At 44.1% G+C, this 17,364-nt stretch overlaps 1 protein-coding gene across 1 annotated transcript; it reads right to left on the bottom strand.

Annotated features, from left to right (window-relative positions):
• Positions 1–4,155: 4,155 nt before the first annotated feature.
• Positions 4,156–15,740, bottom strand: RIOK3 (RIO kinase 3). Its single transcript, XM_051612845.1, has 13 exons — positions 15,507–15,740; positions 14,460–14,581; positions 13,499–13,644; positions 13,265–13,369; positions 12,604–12,713; positions 11,740–11,883; positions 10,672–10,799; positions 9,343–9,528; positions 8,736–8,895; positions 7,630–7,710; positions 7,452–7,541; positions 6,981–7,088; positions 4,156–5,487 (listed from the first exon to the last, which is right to left on the bottom strand). The coding sequence occupies exons 1-13, from the start codon at positions 15,699–15,701 to the stop codon at positions 5,386–5,388; spliced, it is 1,677 nt and encodes a 558-aa protein (XP_051468805.1). The 5' UTR covers positions 15,702–15,740; the 3' UTR covers positions 4,156–5,385.
• Between the last annotated feature and the right edge of the window lie 1,624 nt (positions 15,741–17,364).

The following is a 17,364-nucleotide window of genomic DNA, read 5'->3' as shown; positions in this document are numbered from 1 at the left end:
CCAATAATTCTGAAGGGAGTGCAAGACCAAGACACACAACCCTGAAATGCTCCCCTCTCTCCAAAAAAGCCACTCATCATGTCCATGCTGCACGTGCTAAAATAAAACAATTCCACTTATATGGGGGAGAAAGCTCGGATGTGTCAATTCTGTGAATGCTGAGGTAACAGAACAGCTACAGGAACTAAGACGGCAGAATGCACCCACATGCATATAAGCCTCACGACGGACTGTGGACCTCTTAGCTCCCCTGGCTTGAATACCCAGAAGGGATGTATCATGTCACAGGGACACTAAGGAGGAACACGCTCAAGAGGACTAAAGCCAAGAAATGAAAAGCAAAGCGCCCATTCAGGTCTGAGCCACAAATAGGGCAGCAAATATTAGGTTGTACGAGTAGAACTTTAGGAATTGAAAAGGGAGGGGGGAGGAAAGGGGGGAAGCAGAGAAGCGAAGTGACAAAGTGACAAAGTTTGCAAGTAACGCTGCAACATCTGGAATTAAAAAAAACAACAAAAACAAAAAAACCCTGATGACTCTGAAGAACTCCCGAGAGGCCTCAGGGGTGTTCAGAGCAAAAGCAGGTGAAACTCAGCCCCGTAACTCCGCGCTGACGATCGGGGTTTCCCGGCGCGACGACGGGTCCGGAGGCAGCGGCAGGACCCGACCCCGCCGCGCCGCCCCGGCCGGGGAGCAACCCGCCCGGCGCTCGGCAGCCCGGCGGAGCGGGCAGAGCCGAGCCCGGGCACGGCACCTTCCGCCCGGGGCTGCGGCGCCGGGCCCGAGGGAGCCGGCGGCGCCAGGCGAGGCGCGGGGGGTGCCCGGGACCCCCGGGGCCGCCCCGGGAACCAGGTCCTGAAGCCCCGCCCGGCGGCCTGTCCGGACGGCAGCGCCCGGCCTGCCGCCGCCGCCCCGCGGGGAGGGCCCCGCCGCCGCCGCGCCCACCCACCTGCTTGTTGGCCTCGTCGAAGAAGACGCAGTTGACGGGGTTGGCCTTCTCGAAGTGCACGGGCCGGGCGCACAGGGACAGGTAGCAGCCACCGCCACCGCCGCCGCCGCCGCGCTCCCCGAGCCGCGCTCCCGCTCCCGCCCCCGCTGCCTCCCCCGGCGCCTCGCGGCTCATGGCGGCGGCTGCCGGCGCGCGCGACCCCCCCCCGCCGCCGCCGCCGCCGCTTCCTGTTTACACTGGCGCCGCGCGTCACGCGGGGCCCGCCCCGCCTTAAAAAGGCGGCGGGCGCGAGGGGAGCGCGCGGGCCGGCCGGGCGCGCGAGCAGGAGGCGGCGGCGGCTCGCGGAGGAAAGGCCCCGCCCCCTCCCCGCGCGGGAGCGCGCGCCTCCCCCCATCCCTCCCCCTCCCACAGGCGGCGGGTGGGGCCCCGGCAGCCCCGCCCCCCCGGCAGCCCCGCCCCCCGGCAGCCCCGCCCCCCCGGCAGCCCCGCCCCCCCCCCCCGCAGCCCCGCCCCGCGGGAAGGGGCTTCGCCCCCCCCGGCCTGAGCGGCTCCCGGCCCCGCCGCGGTGTCCGCAGCGCCCTGCGGGGCAGCGCCGGGCTGAGGTCCCCTCCTCCACCTGGGAATCACAGAGTCACAGGATCCTCGGGGTTGGAAGGGACCTCGAAAGATCATCCAGTCCAGCCCCCCTGCCAGGCAGGAACACCCAGAGCACGTCACACAGGAACGTGTCCAGGCGGGTTTTGAATGTCTCCAGACAAGGAGACTCCACAGCCTCTCTGGGCAGCCTGTTCCAGTGCTCTGTCACTCTCACAGGAAAGAAGTTTTTTCTGATGTTTATGTGGAACCTCCTGTGCTCCAGTTTGTACCCATTGCCCCTTGTCCTATCACTGGACATCACTGAGAAGAGCCTGGCTCCGTCCTCCTGACACCCGCCCTTAACGTATCTGTAAACACTGACGAGCTCGCCCCTCAGTCTCCTCCAGGCTGAAGAGCTCCAGCTCCCTCAGCCTCTCCTCACGAGGCAGATGTTCCTCTCCATCACCTCCGTGGCTCTGCGCTGGACTCCCAAGCAGTTCCCTGACCCTCTTGAGCTGAGGGGCCCAGAAGGGCCTCTTGGCTAGCCCGGCGGGCCCTGCGCCAGCCCTCTGAGAGGAGAACACTGGCAGGGAGATGGGTCCGGCAGGCGAGAAACAGGTTTGGCCCAACCTTGTATGGAGCCGTCCAAAAAAAAACACCCCGAAAGTTTTCGCTGGGGGAGAAAAGGAAACAGCTGCTTCAGACCTCTGCTTCGATCCGCCTACGCCCCGCCTATTGATACTGCTTTTGAGCCTGAAACTGCTGTTCTGGGGCTCGTCGTACAGCGGATCAGAAAGGGAAGTTGGAGGCTGAAAGTACTCCTTGCTAGAACCTTACTGAGAGGTTCAAGCCTGGGCTGCTTCTCTGCGTTTATGCTTATTTTTATTTTAGGTTGGACAATAAACTAGCAAATAAACTAGCAGTGGTTCTTTTTGGTTGATGCGCTGGCTAGTGCCTTAATTCACTAGTTGCAACACCTACCGTATGGTTTAGAAATTGTGTGAGAACATCATTAATTATATAATTACTTGCTGGTTTAGAAAGGGAAATAAAAAATAGAGGGGGGGACAAAAAAGACTGATATCACCCCAATTTTAAAAGTCCTCAGCTTAGACCAGAGTGGCACAAATGTGGTACAGCAGAAACAGAACTTTAAGTACCAGATACTAACACAACGTAAGACAACTGCTTGCTGATTTGTGACCCAGTTAGTCCAACTGCAGTAATTCCACATCAGACTAGAGAAACAAAAGCCACAACTAGGAATCACAAGAAGCTAGTTGTCTGGAGAACTGTCCTGTGTGATCAAACAGTTCTACGTTAACTAGAGAGGGAGCACAAGTACTTCCAGAGCATTTAAGCTACCTTAAAGTTTATAATTTTTTACAAAAAAATCATTGCATGTTATCCACAAATTTTGACCTTGGATTAACTAAACTTAAAAAATCCTACTGATGTTTAACCTACTACTTCCCTACAGTACAGCCAGTGCCTTCTACAGTTGCAACAGGAATATTCCAACAGTAGAAACTGAGATACATGGGGGCAGGAAATCAGCAAGACAAGGATACGAACACACAACTTGAAACTATTGTGATAATTTTAGAATTGGCCATTAGAAGAGTCACAATGTCAGAAAAGTTAATTAGCCAATGGCTTAATTAACAATGAAAAATATTATTTACTTCTAAGATACTCCATTTGCTTAATAATAATCCTAGAACCTTCTATTTCACAGGAGTCCAGGAAAATGCTTGTTTTTTCCTTGTTTTCCTTGCCCAGAGGTGTTACAATCTCAAAGCAAATTCCTGAGCCAATTTTAGTGCTGGAAATGAAAATATGGGACCAGTATCTTCACATCAGGGACTTGAGGACCACTGCTGCATTTATTTGGGTTTTTTTGGGGGCTTGTACACTATCTTAGAAAGAAACTGAAAATTACAGTAGCAACTGAGGCCTCCGTTAAAGCACAATGGTACAAGCAGCCTCCTCTGAAATTATAGCTCAAAAAACCGCTGTACCCTCACTTGGCCTTATTTCTGCTCTCTCTCTTCCCCTCATTGATGCAAATATCCTTAACAATCGACATTTTTGCTAGTCAAGCTCATCATATGGTATTAGCAACTGCTTTAAGGTGAACATTTCTTACAGAAAAATTAAGCATTGAAATTTGTAATAAGCCTAGAATAGGCATATGCTTTTCTTTTAAAAGGCCTTCTCCTCTGAATGCTTTGAGGAAGATTTGGTTATATTTGACAACTAAAGCTTTTGGTCTTCCTGACAGGCTCAGGTATCTGTAGCACCTCCCCTTCAGTACCTAGTCTGTTCCCTCCCAGACATCATTATTTTGGGCAACCATTTCACTGAGCAATTAGGAACAGACTTCAGTCTCCCATAAAAGACGCAAGGTCCTTCATTTCAACGTGAAGGGGTATATGCAAGATGAAAGTCTAATTTAAAGAAATAAGAGAATCCAAGTACTGAGATGAAATTGGCAAAAACACCCACTAAGACAACCCTTTTCCTATTCTTACAACAAACTAGTGTAGTCCCACCCTAACTCTGCATTAGTGCAGCACTGCTGATCAGTGAAGGCCTGCATGATGCCAAGAACCACACGAGAATACCACTGCAAGATCTTAAGTTTTTACTTCACCACCAGTTTTCCAACAGCAACAAATCATTTAAAAAAAAAAAAATCACTTCCACAGCACACTGTGAGAATGTCACATGTAGCAACACCATATTCTGCCTGATGAAGAGCAGCACCATAAACAGCAATTAGAGTTAAAAAGAAGTCAATCAGAATTTCTTCATTCCAGACCATTCCACTACATCTGTTCATCTTTACAAGTGTTTTGGAGAGAAACAGTGCTACGTTTTTAGAACTTGCTAAAATACTGACATAGAGAATAAAAGCATGAAAAAGACAAATTTGAGTATTTTTAGTAAGCAACAAGTTTCCTTTAAAAAAAATATGACCGATATTTCGTTTTCATAATCTATAACTATCTTTGGGGTAAGGCTTGATGCTCTACCCAGAATTTCAGCTTAGAGACAAGATTATTAGAGATTTTTTTTTTTTTCTTCTTGTTCTGAGATCTTGATACCACTTGTATATTAAGAGTGATGCTAACTGAACTTACTCTGTTACACAGCTCCCAGGATTTCCTGGCCAAAGAAGTCCTCAGCTGGCTGGATTCCAATCTGTTTCTCATGTAATACCCAATTGTACTTAGAGAGACAGTTACAGCCACATTCCATGTACTTTAAAAAAAAAAAAAGTCCAGACTTTTGCATATATGAAGACATGGGTTTGTTAAATTAACTTTCTGATATGACTGCAGCACATTATTTTACTTCAGTTTGCCCTTGGTGGAAGATGAAAGATTCACTGACATTGTGTCCATACAGAATTTTTAATTAGTTTTTCAGGTAGCAATAGGAAAAAAAGAAGGCCTCTCCTAGTGTGCTTTCCCACTACATACTTAAGACAATTTCTATTTTTATTTTTTTCATTTTTAAACTAAAACTTAAAAGCTCTGAATCATGCAAAATATGACCACCTCAGCTACATTTGTCTAACATAAATGAGTGACTGATGAAGTTGTCAGAACATCTGAAGAGGTAGTGACAGTCCATTCTCACAGTGCCAGTCTGATGTCTGGGTTAAGTTAAAAAAAAAAAAAAAAGCAAAAAACCAACCCTGGGGCATCACTGTCTGCTCACCATGTTTCCCACTTTGGTATTCCCAGTCAACCACTCTCTCTTGACATTGGTAGTTGACATTTACCACTGCACCAACATAGTTAGAGGCAGTAAATTTGTGTTTCTATTTGTTAGCAGCTATACACTCAGTGCTATTCATCATATATAGGTGGGTCTCCATTGCTTGAAAACACTGACAGTTTCTTCCCATGATTCTGCACGTGATCTTCATTCATCTTCTCTAAAGCTTCAATCTAGAGAGCAAAAAATAAATCCAAGCTGAAATCCTAAAACCACACCAGCACACAAATGTTTTTAAGCAGTGCTAAAAGGTAGCTTTGGATTACTGGTCAGGTATACATAATATTGCTATTTCAATGATTCAATCACACATAGGAAGCAACACACTTTGCTTCCAGCAATAGCCTGAAACATCTGTTCTCAAGAAGTTCATAAGCACTCCATTATAGTTTCATGCCACATAACTGAAATGCATGAGTTGCAGGGAGGACTGGATGATTCTTAAGAAGTCAGCCATCCTCCCCATAACACAGAAATGTCCCTTTCTCCAAATCTGAACACCCCTACTGTAACTCAGCCAATGTACCGGCATGACAGAAATTCCATGTAATACCAAGATTACAAATCCACTGCAATAATTTTAAATGGTGAAAGCTGAAGACAGTTATATTTAAATGTTCTGTGCAATCAAAGTAACACAGTACACTAGATTATTTCAGATTGTTATGCTTGTATTACTTTCTCTTGTACTCCAGGAAAGACAGTTTTAGTTACTAGCAACTAAAGTCAAGGTCTGAAAGTAAAAGGATGGGCTGGTCAAATTCACCTCTATGCAAACAGCAATGCAAGTCTTTCCCATAAAAATTCTAAGCAAAAAAGATGATGTAAGACAACCACAGAACCCATCCCTCCACCTCAATGTTCACAATGCACTCAGTGAGGGAACTGGGTTTTGCTTGATTAACTGATACAGAAGGATCTTGAACAGTGACATTGTGTTCCCTTTACCTCTTCCTCACTCTGAGGAGCTACCCCAGGAGTTAACTAGTTTCATTTCCCCAGGTATTACATGCTGGATGAGCGTAAACCTACACTGTCGTTAGGAATCAAGCAGAATTACCATGTAGCCTTTACTTTAAATAGTGAATATGGATTTTTTGAAAACTTATTTTTATAAATGTCTGGCAGCAGCATGCAAGCCTTGAGGAGCTACAGCTGAAGTCTGAAAATTTAAAGACAAGGTTGACCACAGATTCCAAGACTGTATTTACACTGACATGATCTTAAGCTTGAAAATTGAAAATGCTGAACTTTAAATTCAAGTAAGTTAAAATCTAAAAACCAAAAAACAATCAGTAGAACACAATTTTATTTTTTTTAAAAATCAATTTTCCTTGCACTGCACAACCTTTAGCTAAGCTAGCTTTTAATTTAAAACAGATCACTGTATTTCCCTTAACACCAAAAGAAGAAATTACATTCAACATAAAGACTTTTAGACTTGGGAGCAAGGAGATCAGGAAAGGGGATGGAGAAGTCGGTCAATACAAGTTTTAAAAACCTTTTTTACTATGTTGGAATGATCAAGTTTAAAAAATGATGCAGAATGATTGCTGTAATTATACTCACACCCACTAATCATACAAACTAAATGTGTAAAGCTAAGGTATTACAGTAGCTACTAGAAATAACCAAATCAAAATGTTACATGTAGAGAAAGCTATACCTCTGCTTGGAAGTCTACTTCGTTATCAGCTGTAATATTTAAACCTGAGACAGCATTGAAGAGTTCACGCTCATTAAGTGCTTCTGTCACGCCTCCTTTCTGGAAGAACTAATCAACATAAAAAAACCCACCACACATTAAACACTTTACTACACAGAACAAAATATTCCTTTTCTTTCCCCAAGTTACAATTATAATATTTAGTCAAATGACATTTTTGCTTTTATTGATGTACAGATAAAAATAACTGAAAGAAGTTTTACGTTCCAGTGGTACCGTTTTAGTCTTCCACAGTATTTCCCTGTTGGAGAACACCACCAGTATGGACAATACGCAAGAGTAATCTTATAGTTAAGTGGTGGTGATGATTTTTTACGGAGTTATACTGGTTGATTTTTAGTCATCTCTGAATGGGTTTTATCTTGGAAAACATTCAGCATAACAGAGGATTGTCAGATTAAGAGGTCCTACCTGTGAAACGTTCCTACAGTCTCTGAACAAAAACTCAAGTCCATGAGGATGGGTTGGCTCCACAGACTGACTGACATCAATAAGCCAGACCTGTAGTCACAGATAGACGGCAATCCACTTTGTATTAACATTTGACATGAGATTAAACTGTGCCTTCCCACATGAAGAATATGCTCACCTTCCCATCATGCCAAAGCATGTTGTATTCACTCAGATCTGCATGGACCAGGTTGCAGTCCTTATACAACTGTTGCATCATCTGTAAGGAACCAAATTAATATATTAATTAAATGTGCTATACTCCAAATAAATATTGTTCACGTTATGTAACAAAGCCTTTCCCCAGTCAACCACCCGTTTTAAATTGTATTTTTCCAAGTCTTCAGTAATGTTCCATACAGGGAATCACAGTTTTGGTAAACTGCCAGCAAACTACACTTTTGTCACTCAGCTTAGCTTTGGTGAGTCAAAAGAATCAGTTTGGTAAACTCATGTCAGCTCTGCCAAACAGTCCAAGTGCATAAGACAGATAAACACATTCTCTAAATATACCTGTCATTCTCACCCCTGTCACACAGGAAAGAAGTCTCAGAGTTTCAGATAATAACTCCTAACTAGAACGCACATTAACTTAAAATACTGTTCTGTTGTTCTACTGGTCTCAAGATTTGAGGCACAGACCATTCCTATTATCAAGCTGCAGGGTTGCTTGCATTTGGTTTTTGCTTTTTGTTTGTTGGTTTGTTTTGGGGTTTTTTATGTCTATAAGAAGCTAATAGTGAGTGGACAGTTGGCAGACACGTTTAAACCAATTACAGCAGATCACAAGAAAGTAAAGTCTCCACCATGCAATGTTCTGATTCATTCTCTGATTTCTAGAGTTGTTAAAAATGGGAGTGGGGAGGGGCTATGCACTGGAGGGTGCTTACACATTGTAAATTAAGTATTCAGTAAGGCCAGAAAGTCTTCAGAGAACTTTCTAAACCACATACTGCTTCTACATACAGAGGACTAGTTGCTCACAATTTCCCTGCTGCTAAATATGTCATCAAGTTCCAGAAGATTTTCTGCTCAGATTAAAAGTAAATTTATTAATTTTTAATGCATAATTTCTTATTTATTTTAAGTCACATATTAAACGGCATCAAAATAAGCCTTTGGACTCCTTATCTTGAAAGTGATGCAAGCATCCTGAAAAGTAAATAAATGCTGATTTGTCCTTTAAGTTATTCCCCTAAAAGAAAACACAACACAGAATTGGAGGAGAAATCAGCATGGTCTTACATTAAGAGTCTGACAGTAGGCCTTTTTCATATCTTCACTACTAAGTGTTACATCCTTTAGTTTAGGAGCTGGGACTTGATCCTGGCCAATGAAAGACATAACCAAGACGTGTTTCTTAAGGATAACAACTTGAGGACAAGGAATTCCTGCATTTTGCATTCTGTGGATCAGAAAATAAATACTGATTATGAAAAACAAAACAAAACCCTACAGTTCTAGTTTCTGCTTGCTCATTTCCAATCTGAGAGAGCTGTGTGTGAGAAACTTGATCCAGAGGCAAGTGTCTTTGAAACAGACCTGACTTAAAACTGAGTATTTCACAGTATTTCACTTAGGCAAAGTCAGATCTTAAAGTCATAAGTGGGCCTAAAAATGCTCACTGGAAACCCTGTTAATTACATCAGCTTGTAAATTCTGCTGCCAAATCACTGCTGACACCGACAATTCACTAAACTGTAAGAAAGAAGACTTACTCAATCTGTGCCAGGTCGTGTATTATTTACCCTAAAAATCAAATCTAAACTTCTGCCTAGGTATAGTGTAACTTCCCTAAAGAGAGTATAGGAAACCAACAGGTACTTGGCAATGACACCTTTTTTTTCTTTACCTTGTTAAGTTATGCATTTCTTTCTCAGCCCACATACGAATAATCTTCCGTGGGTTCAATTTACTGAAGCGATCTTTAAATCTGTAGTCATCCTTAATGTACTTGTCACGGTTCTTGAATTCATTAAGAGTTGTTTTAAACACTTTGATGGCACATTCTGGAGGTATAACTTTATCTTCAGGTACACTTCCCATGGAAAAAGTCAAATACATAACAAAGTTAACTATTCACATCTTCACAAGCAAATACATGGCTTTGGGTTTTGTTGGGTTTTTTTTCAAAGATCACAAGATAGAGCGATTTTTAATATGAGAGCAAATTATCCTATTTTCTATCAAATTTGGAAGCCAATTCCAGTCACATTTATATGAGTTTAATGAAGCTTATATATGTTTGAGTTTTGGCATTTTGATTATATGTTGCTTAACAAATAGGCTCCATCTCCTAATTTGTTAGCATTTTACTTAAATGTTGTAGCTACTAACAACCTTGTTAACTGATTTACTTGTTTCAAGAAATTACAAGTTTACCATTACAATTTCTGCATTAGAACAATAATGGTATCATCACCATCTTTTGCTAAGCACCACAAAGATATTGCCCACTGAATACTACTTAGCAAAAGAACACTCCTGAATATAATTCAAGCAAAGGTCAATTTAAAACAAACTAAAAAAAGGCATCTTTTCTCCCCACACTCAAATTACCTCTCTCTCTCTCAACATCTCAAAATAGGTTACCCATATTTAGGTTTTATTAGTTCTTTCTTGACTCACTTCAAACTAGTGGTGTTTAAAGGCACTACTAGCATACTACAATACTTCCAGCATAGTAGTCTTTAACACTGGATTCTTGCTTGACTTGAAGAGTGAACATCATCCTGACACTATTCTCGAGGTAACCCAAAAGTAACTAACAGCATCTCCACTGAGCTGAAGAAATGGAGCTGATAATACAGCAACCTGCATGGAAAGATAATCTTCAGGTAGCCTAGGAGCATCACAACAGCTCTACAGTTTGAGGCAGGTTAGTGGAAAGAGTTCCTTAAAATCTCAAGACTTCTTTTCTAAAAAAAGTCTACATGTTTCTCCATGGAAAGTGACAATGAATTTGTCCCCATTCATTAAATGGTCTCCAAGGACAAAACTGTGCATTTTTCTTTTTTTTCACTTGAGGATTGGTACCATGTCGTTTCCAGATTTTATTATCATCTGCATATACATGAACACAAACTTTAAATCTTGGGAATGAAAAAAACGCAGATGGTTTCTGCTTCTTAAACCATCTATGGTACTTAAAGCTACCATCAGGAACAAGCAATATACTTACTTTCCTCCATATGCATGAAAAACAACAGATTCTTTTCCTGTGCTGATGCAGCCTGTGATGGTCTCCAGCATCCCAGCATTGACCATCTTGTACAGAAGCAAACGCGTTTTAGGATCCACTGCTTTCTCCTACAGGCAAGAAATAAATACTTGGTTCATTAAAATAACTCTTAGCTTTACAGTGAGTTTAGAGTCTTTATATATCATGAGTGTTCAACTAGGTGGAAAGAACGATGTATTAGGAGCATTCTCCCAATTGATAATTCTCCCAAAGCAAGCACACAGATGAAGCAAAGCTAAACTACTTCAGCAACGTCATCTTTAGTCCTTAAGATTAAATACTCTTGGGTATTAATTAAGTAATTAAGTAATTAAGTACTCTTGGGTACTCTTATCAGCTGTGTAGCACATGCAGTATTTTACCAACTCCACATGAAGTGCAGACTGTGGCTCAAAAGCACTTTCTATTGTGTTTTCAGTAAGTCTTTACAAAACATGAATAAAAACACCCCAATTATTATATTCCTTTTATATCAGTAACAATGAAATAAAGTGAAAGACCCAAATTTGAAGAAGTCCACAGCAGGAATTACCAGAGGTCCTGCTCTAAACTAACCCATAAACCATATCCACTGACTTCCTAAATCATCACGTCAGAGTTTACTTGGTCACCTGATGTTCCTGAAACTTGCTATGAAAACAGGTATTTGGAGTCACATGGTTCAACTGCAGAAGATTAGTCCCCTGGGGACTTTCTAGAAGTAATTTCTAGGCAGCTTATTCATTTTAGCTGATTAAGAGACAAATTTAGAAAGACAAAGAGAGGGAAAAAAAGAAAAAAAGGAAGCTGCTTGCTCTTATTTTGATATTGCTCTCTGAGTACTGCAGCTCAAATAAAGACAGCCTTTTTCCTTGCAGGAGCTCGCCAATACCATCTTCTTCAGTGGTGCTGAAGCAATACTGCTTACCTGTTTTGCTAAAAATGGAATGTCTCAAGGAATTACCAAAACAGTGTTCAGCTGTTACCCAAGATAAAAACTACACAGAGAGACTTTATTAAAAAACATACAGCAGTAGAGTGCTCCTTCTTTTCATGGAGTCTTGCACTCCGACGTTCCTCGGAGTACGCGTGCTGCTTTAAGGCATTGAAGACTTGATTTGACAGCTTTAAGTCCATCCCGATTCCATCCCCAACTTGGAATTCAGGAGCAAACTATGAGTAACAACAACAGAAATGTAAGCATTGTCAGTAGCAGACACCAAAAGTTGGCATACGCAGAAGTTTGCCATTTTGATTTGCAAAATAAAAAAAAAAAAGGCTAGATTAGGAGAAATGTGAAACCCACTTTGTGTAATAGCGTCACTATGTTAAAGATGTTGCTCTAAACTCAGAACTCGAAGTTCTGCCCAAACTGATATGAGATTACCTAACATCCTGTAAAAATAGCACTTGCAGCATTTCTTCATTTGCAGAAGTTGTACCAGTTACATTGAAGAAAAGAAAAGGTATGTACTAGGGATAAACAGACTGAAAAGCTGGAAGTCAAACAACTGACTGCAAATGCATTACTGGGCTCATCAGGCAAAATTAATAATAATTTTTTAAAATTAGGTTATATGATAGCTATGCTTTTCAAAAAGAGCCTTGGTGTTTTATTTGCCTGTGGACCAACCTTGACAATAGTTTTGTTTTGTCCAAAAAAGTTCTGTGAAAGTTCTTAATTCATGGTCATTAGCAAATTTATTAAACAAAACCCCATACAATTCAAACTCCCAACCTGAATAACTGATCCAAACGCTGCATTGCTCTCATCCAATTGGAAAAACTAAATTGGGACTGTGTACAGTAACACAGAGGGACAAGCATTCTCTCTTTGGTTGCATTACAGCACTCCAGTTTTACACATCTGAGTTTCCCAAAGTTTTCACTTACATTTTCCATGCGAGCAGTGTTCTTTCTTCCACATACCACTTCATCATGCTTAGTAGTAATGTCTTTTCCTTTTCCGATGAAGCCCTTTCTTGGTGTAGTGGTAGGCTTATCTGCCAGCAGTGGGAAAAAGAAATGAAACTTTTCATCTAACCAAACAAAACTCAGGCTCACAATGCTCACAGGAGAAACATAATTTTTATTTATTAAACAGAGTAAAAGGCTTCATTTGTATGATCTTAATGCATTCTTCTCTTATGCTAAACATGATAGCTTCTTTTGCTACGTTATGACTGACTTCTCTGCGGTGTCAGACACACTTTCCGTGTGTTAAAGACAGGAACATTCAACACCACGTGCAGATGCCCCTAGCCAAATGTAGATGACAGATATGCCAAACCCACAATACTTCCCATGCACAAGTTCTTTTACCAGATTCAGCCACTGAAGCCAGTATACTGGCAGACACAAGCCTGAAGTTACCCGCCCAAATTCCTGAATAACACCTCTCAATTAGGTGACCTGATTTTACATACAACTGGTTTGTCTCCTGACATGAAAAATAAACAAACAAACAAACAAAAAGAAACGCAAACAAATTTAGCTGTGTCATATTCTTAGATCTATTAACCAAATAAACCGTATTGTTTAAACTGCCCCATACCTGCTCTGTAAGGATCATGACGGGTATCCTGCCAATCAACCTCATCCTCTGAGCTGTCACTGTCATAGGGATGCACCTTGCGATAATTTTCAAAGGATATGGAGACTTGAGAAACAAAACAAATAAGCATGTCTGTGATTATCAAGAGACTGGCTACATCCTCACAGCTCTGCCAACTTGAGCAGAGTGCTAAGAAAATCTCCAAAGCAAAAATATGTCTTCTGACCAGGGTACCTTTGCTATCTCCATTGATCTTCTTCTCCTCACGCCGAAGCTGCGCATCATATTCCCTGTCAAATTCCATCTGCAGCATCTGAGCTAGCATTAGGTCACTCGAAGTGTCAACACTTTCTCCTGTAATAAATGGTCCTTCAGCAACACTATGTAAAAAGAAAACAGAAAATGAAAAAAAAAAATTAAACACAGTAATCTAAATAGAAAAACTGCTTTATACCATTTCATCACTTTCTACAAAGGACATCATGCACCACTACATAGAAACTGAGAGATCTCAACTCTCTGCCCCCTCCAAGCCAACACTAAATATTAACACAGTCAACTTCTCTTTGCCAGTCCTTCACAATGCAAATATTAAAACTTTTACTTGTTTACCATTCTGTAAGAAGCATTAGGCTCCATTTTTTAAATGCCCTTCATGAAAAGAGAAAGAAGGCATAGAGATGTATGTTGTGTACATATCTACTTTTTTTTTTTTTTTAATAAATAAACCCACTTGAAAAACCAAACAGCATTGCTTTGCTCTGCTTGACAGAAAAGACCACAGGCAAAATTGGTCTTGTCCTATGTTTAGAGCTTTGAAATATTAGGAAGATACAGGTGATATACCTGACAGTTCTTGAAATAACATTATACACAGTTAAAAAGAGCCTCTAAAAGGGAAGAAAAAAAACAATTCTGAAAATGTTACACAGCTCACAGACTGGCTTAAAGCACCAAAAACCATGCGAAGAAAAGATCAAGAAAGGAGGAACGGTGACAGAGAAGAAAATCAAAGGAAAAGTTTTAACTGGGCAAGCCGTCTTCACTGACAAGAGACCTGGAGAAGGAGAGTTAGGAGGTAACAGGCAAAGGATTTCCTATATCGCTACAACTTAAGCACGTTGTAAGAAAACACACATGAGACAGAAGATGGCTTCACAACTATGGAGATCACTAATCCAGGATTTAAACTTACGCAACCACTTCAGGAAAAGCAGCATTTTCTTCTTCCAGCTGTAGCTCCTTCGCCAGCTGTTCACTCATGACATCAGCAAGGGAACATGATATTGATGTTGTTTTAGGGGCTCCCCATGGGCACTGTAAATCAACATTGCATTCAAGTCAGCAAGTAAAGCAGTGACAACACAAGAACAAGGATAATTAGCTATCAGTGGCTTTAAAATAAGCTCATGTAATCTATAAGGGATTGTCTTCTACACATACTTAGGAACGTATGATTAATTAAAATACAGAAAATACCTCATGGAGTAGTTTCATAAACCCAATAGGCAGAACTGTGATGGAAAGGACATTATCTTATTAACGGGGCTGGAGGGGGGGGGGGGGCAGTTTGTCAGTACCCTCTGAAGACAGAGGCAAAGTCTTCCCAGAAAGTTCGCTTACAAGTTGACCCACGGCCTATGTAAAACTCTTGGATGAAGACAGTATTAATGGCTTGTGCACGGCTTCCTCCCCCGCTTCCAGAGCCCTGGAAGGACAAACATCCCTTCCAGAAGGCAGAAGCCCGCGGCACAGCTCTGCCTGGGGAGGCAGGGGTTACGGAGCGATGACTCCAAGCGGGCTGTGACTCACCGCTTCGATAACCCCGCTCAGACCCAACAACTCCTGCTCCCCAGCAGGGCTGGGAGAGAAGCGGCTCCTTTATCAGCGTCCCACAGCAGCTCCCTCCACCGAGCAGATAATCCATCGCCCGGAGCAGCCAACCCCGCCGCGTCCCGCGTCCCGGGGCTGGCTGGGGCAGCCGAGCCGAGCGCTGCCCGCCCGCCCGCCCGCCCGGCTCGGCGGACACCGCTCCCAGCCTCCTCCCGACCGCCTCGGGCCGCCCGCCCGGGCACAGAGCACAGGGCAGCCGCCTCCCGTCGTGCCTGCCCCGCTGCCGGCAGCGAAAGCCGCCCGGAGACGCCGCCCGGGCCCCGACGTGCCTTCGCCTTCCCCCGGCTCCCGGGAGGCCGGCCAGCGGGCACGGCCCCGCCGAGGCCCGGCCCGACCCGCCCGCGCCTACCTTGCCCTGCCAGGCGGGGCCCGGCCCGGCCTCGGGAGCGGCGGCGACTTCCACCGGGTCCATCTGCGCATGCAACGGCGGGCGGGCTGGGGGGGAGGGAAGGTCTCTCCTCTGGGCAGCGAGGCTCCGAATGCCAACCCTTCCGGGTTCTCCCCGCTTCTCCCCGGCCGCGTCCCCGGCCGGCGGGCTCCCCATTGGCCGGCACCGGGCGGCCTCGCCCGCCTTTCCGGTGACGCGCCGGGGGCGGCGAGAGGCCTGCGGCGGGGCCCGGGCCCCTCGGGACAGCCCGGGAGAGGAGGAGCACGGAGGCGTTGGAGCGAGGCCGGAGGAGGGCCCCGAGCGTGATCCAAGGGCTGGAGCACCTCTGCCATGGGGACAGGCTGAGGGAGATGGGGCTGGCCAGCCTGGAGAGGAGGAGGCTCCGGGGAGACCTTAGAGCATCTTCCCGTGCCTGGAGGGGCTCCGGGAAAGCTGGGGAGGGAGTTTTTACAAGGGCTTGTAGTGATAGGATGACGGGGGAACAGTTTTATGCTGAAAGAGGGTAGGTTTAGATGAAATATTAGGAAGAAAATATGTGGAAGTACTTGAGACCCTGGCACAGGTTGCCCAGGGAAGCTGCGGCTGCCCCACCCCTGGAAGTGTTCAAGGCCAGGTTGGATGGGGCTCTGAGCAACCTGGTCTGGTGGGAGGTGTCCCTGCCCATGCAGGGGAGGTTGGAACAGGATGATCTTTAAGATTCCGTCCAACCCAAATCATTCTATGAACCAATCACGGATTGCTAGGTGACATTTGCTTGTACAGAATCATAGAATTGGTTAAGGCATATAAAGAAGTTACCAAAGAAAGGGTGTGTGTGGGGCAAACCTTAAGCAAATACGTTCATTTTATTTGATCCTATAACTGATTGTAAATTAAAAATGTAATACTTAGTGTGGGATCTGACACCTGTTACACCTTAATTTTATAAGGAATGTTTACCTGGAAAGTACTTTGTGATTAAAACGCCCTGTTTCTGGGACAGGGGCACCGGGATGGTGTGCTGCAGTGTAGTCACTGTCTAAGGTCTGCTCAAGGACTTTTCCCAACGGGAAGGAAGTGATGTCTAGAAACTTCAGGCCTGGCTCACCACCAGCGGTCAGAGGTGTCTGCAGGCGTGTCTGCTGTGCAACTACAGCTGCTGGTGGTGACAAGGCCTCTTTCAGGTACTGGAAAGCTGCTACAAGGTCTCCTTGGAGCCCTCTCTTCTCTAGGCTAAACAAACCGAACTCTCTCAGCCTGTCTTCATAGGAGAGGTGCTTCGGCCCTCTGATCTTCTTTCTGGCCCACGAAGCTGGCTGGCTCTGGGAGCAGAAGAGTTGTCAGGGGTTGCATAGCCCCTGCAGCGTCTCCCGATCTCCACAGGGTCAGCTCCCTGTTACTCATCAAGCAAAGCTCACACTGCTAGGGCAGGCCCAGAAATTTTCACTCCCAATGACATGGAGGCATGCAAGAATCAACTTTTACAGCCAAAGCTCATTTAATTAGACCTTGACAATCTGCAGTGACGCAAGAAATTACAATCTCCCAAGACAATCTATTTCAACGTTCATGACTGCAGAAAGTCCCCAACCAAAGGGCAGAGGGTTTGGAAGAGGAAGGGGCCCAGGTCATAACATACAGCCTGTGAGCACAACACCAGGCTGTACCATGGAGGCATTGGGATGGCTTTGTCTGGTGATGTCATGTCAGTGTAGTTCTTATGCTCTCTACCCTTGGCTGTGGCAGAAAGAGATTATTTCCCTCTGCAGCCGCCTTTTGGGGTGTGAAGATTGCTGCCATGCCCCCTTCAATCTTCTTTAGCTGAATTTTATCAGTTTTA

Source organism: Apus apus, chromosome 2, assembly GCF_020740795.1.
Source record: "Apus apus isolate bApuApu2 chromosome 2, bApuApu2.pri.cur, whole genome shotgun sequence".
NCBI classification, from domain to species: domain Eukaryota; kingdom Metazoa; phylum Chordata; class Aves; order Apodiformes; family Apodidae; genus Apus; species Apus apus.
This window is presented reverse-complemented; position numbering and strand designations above follow the sequence as displayed.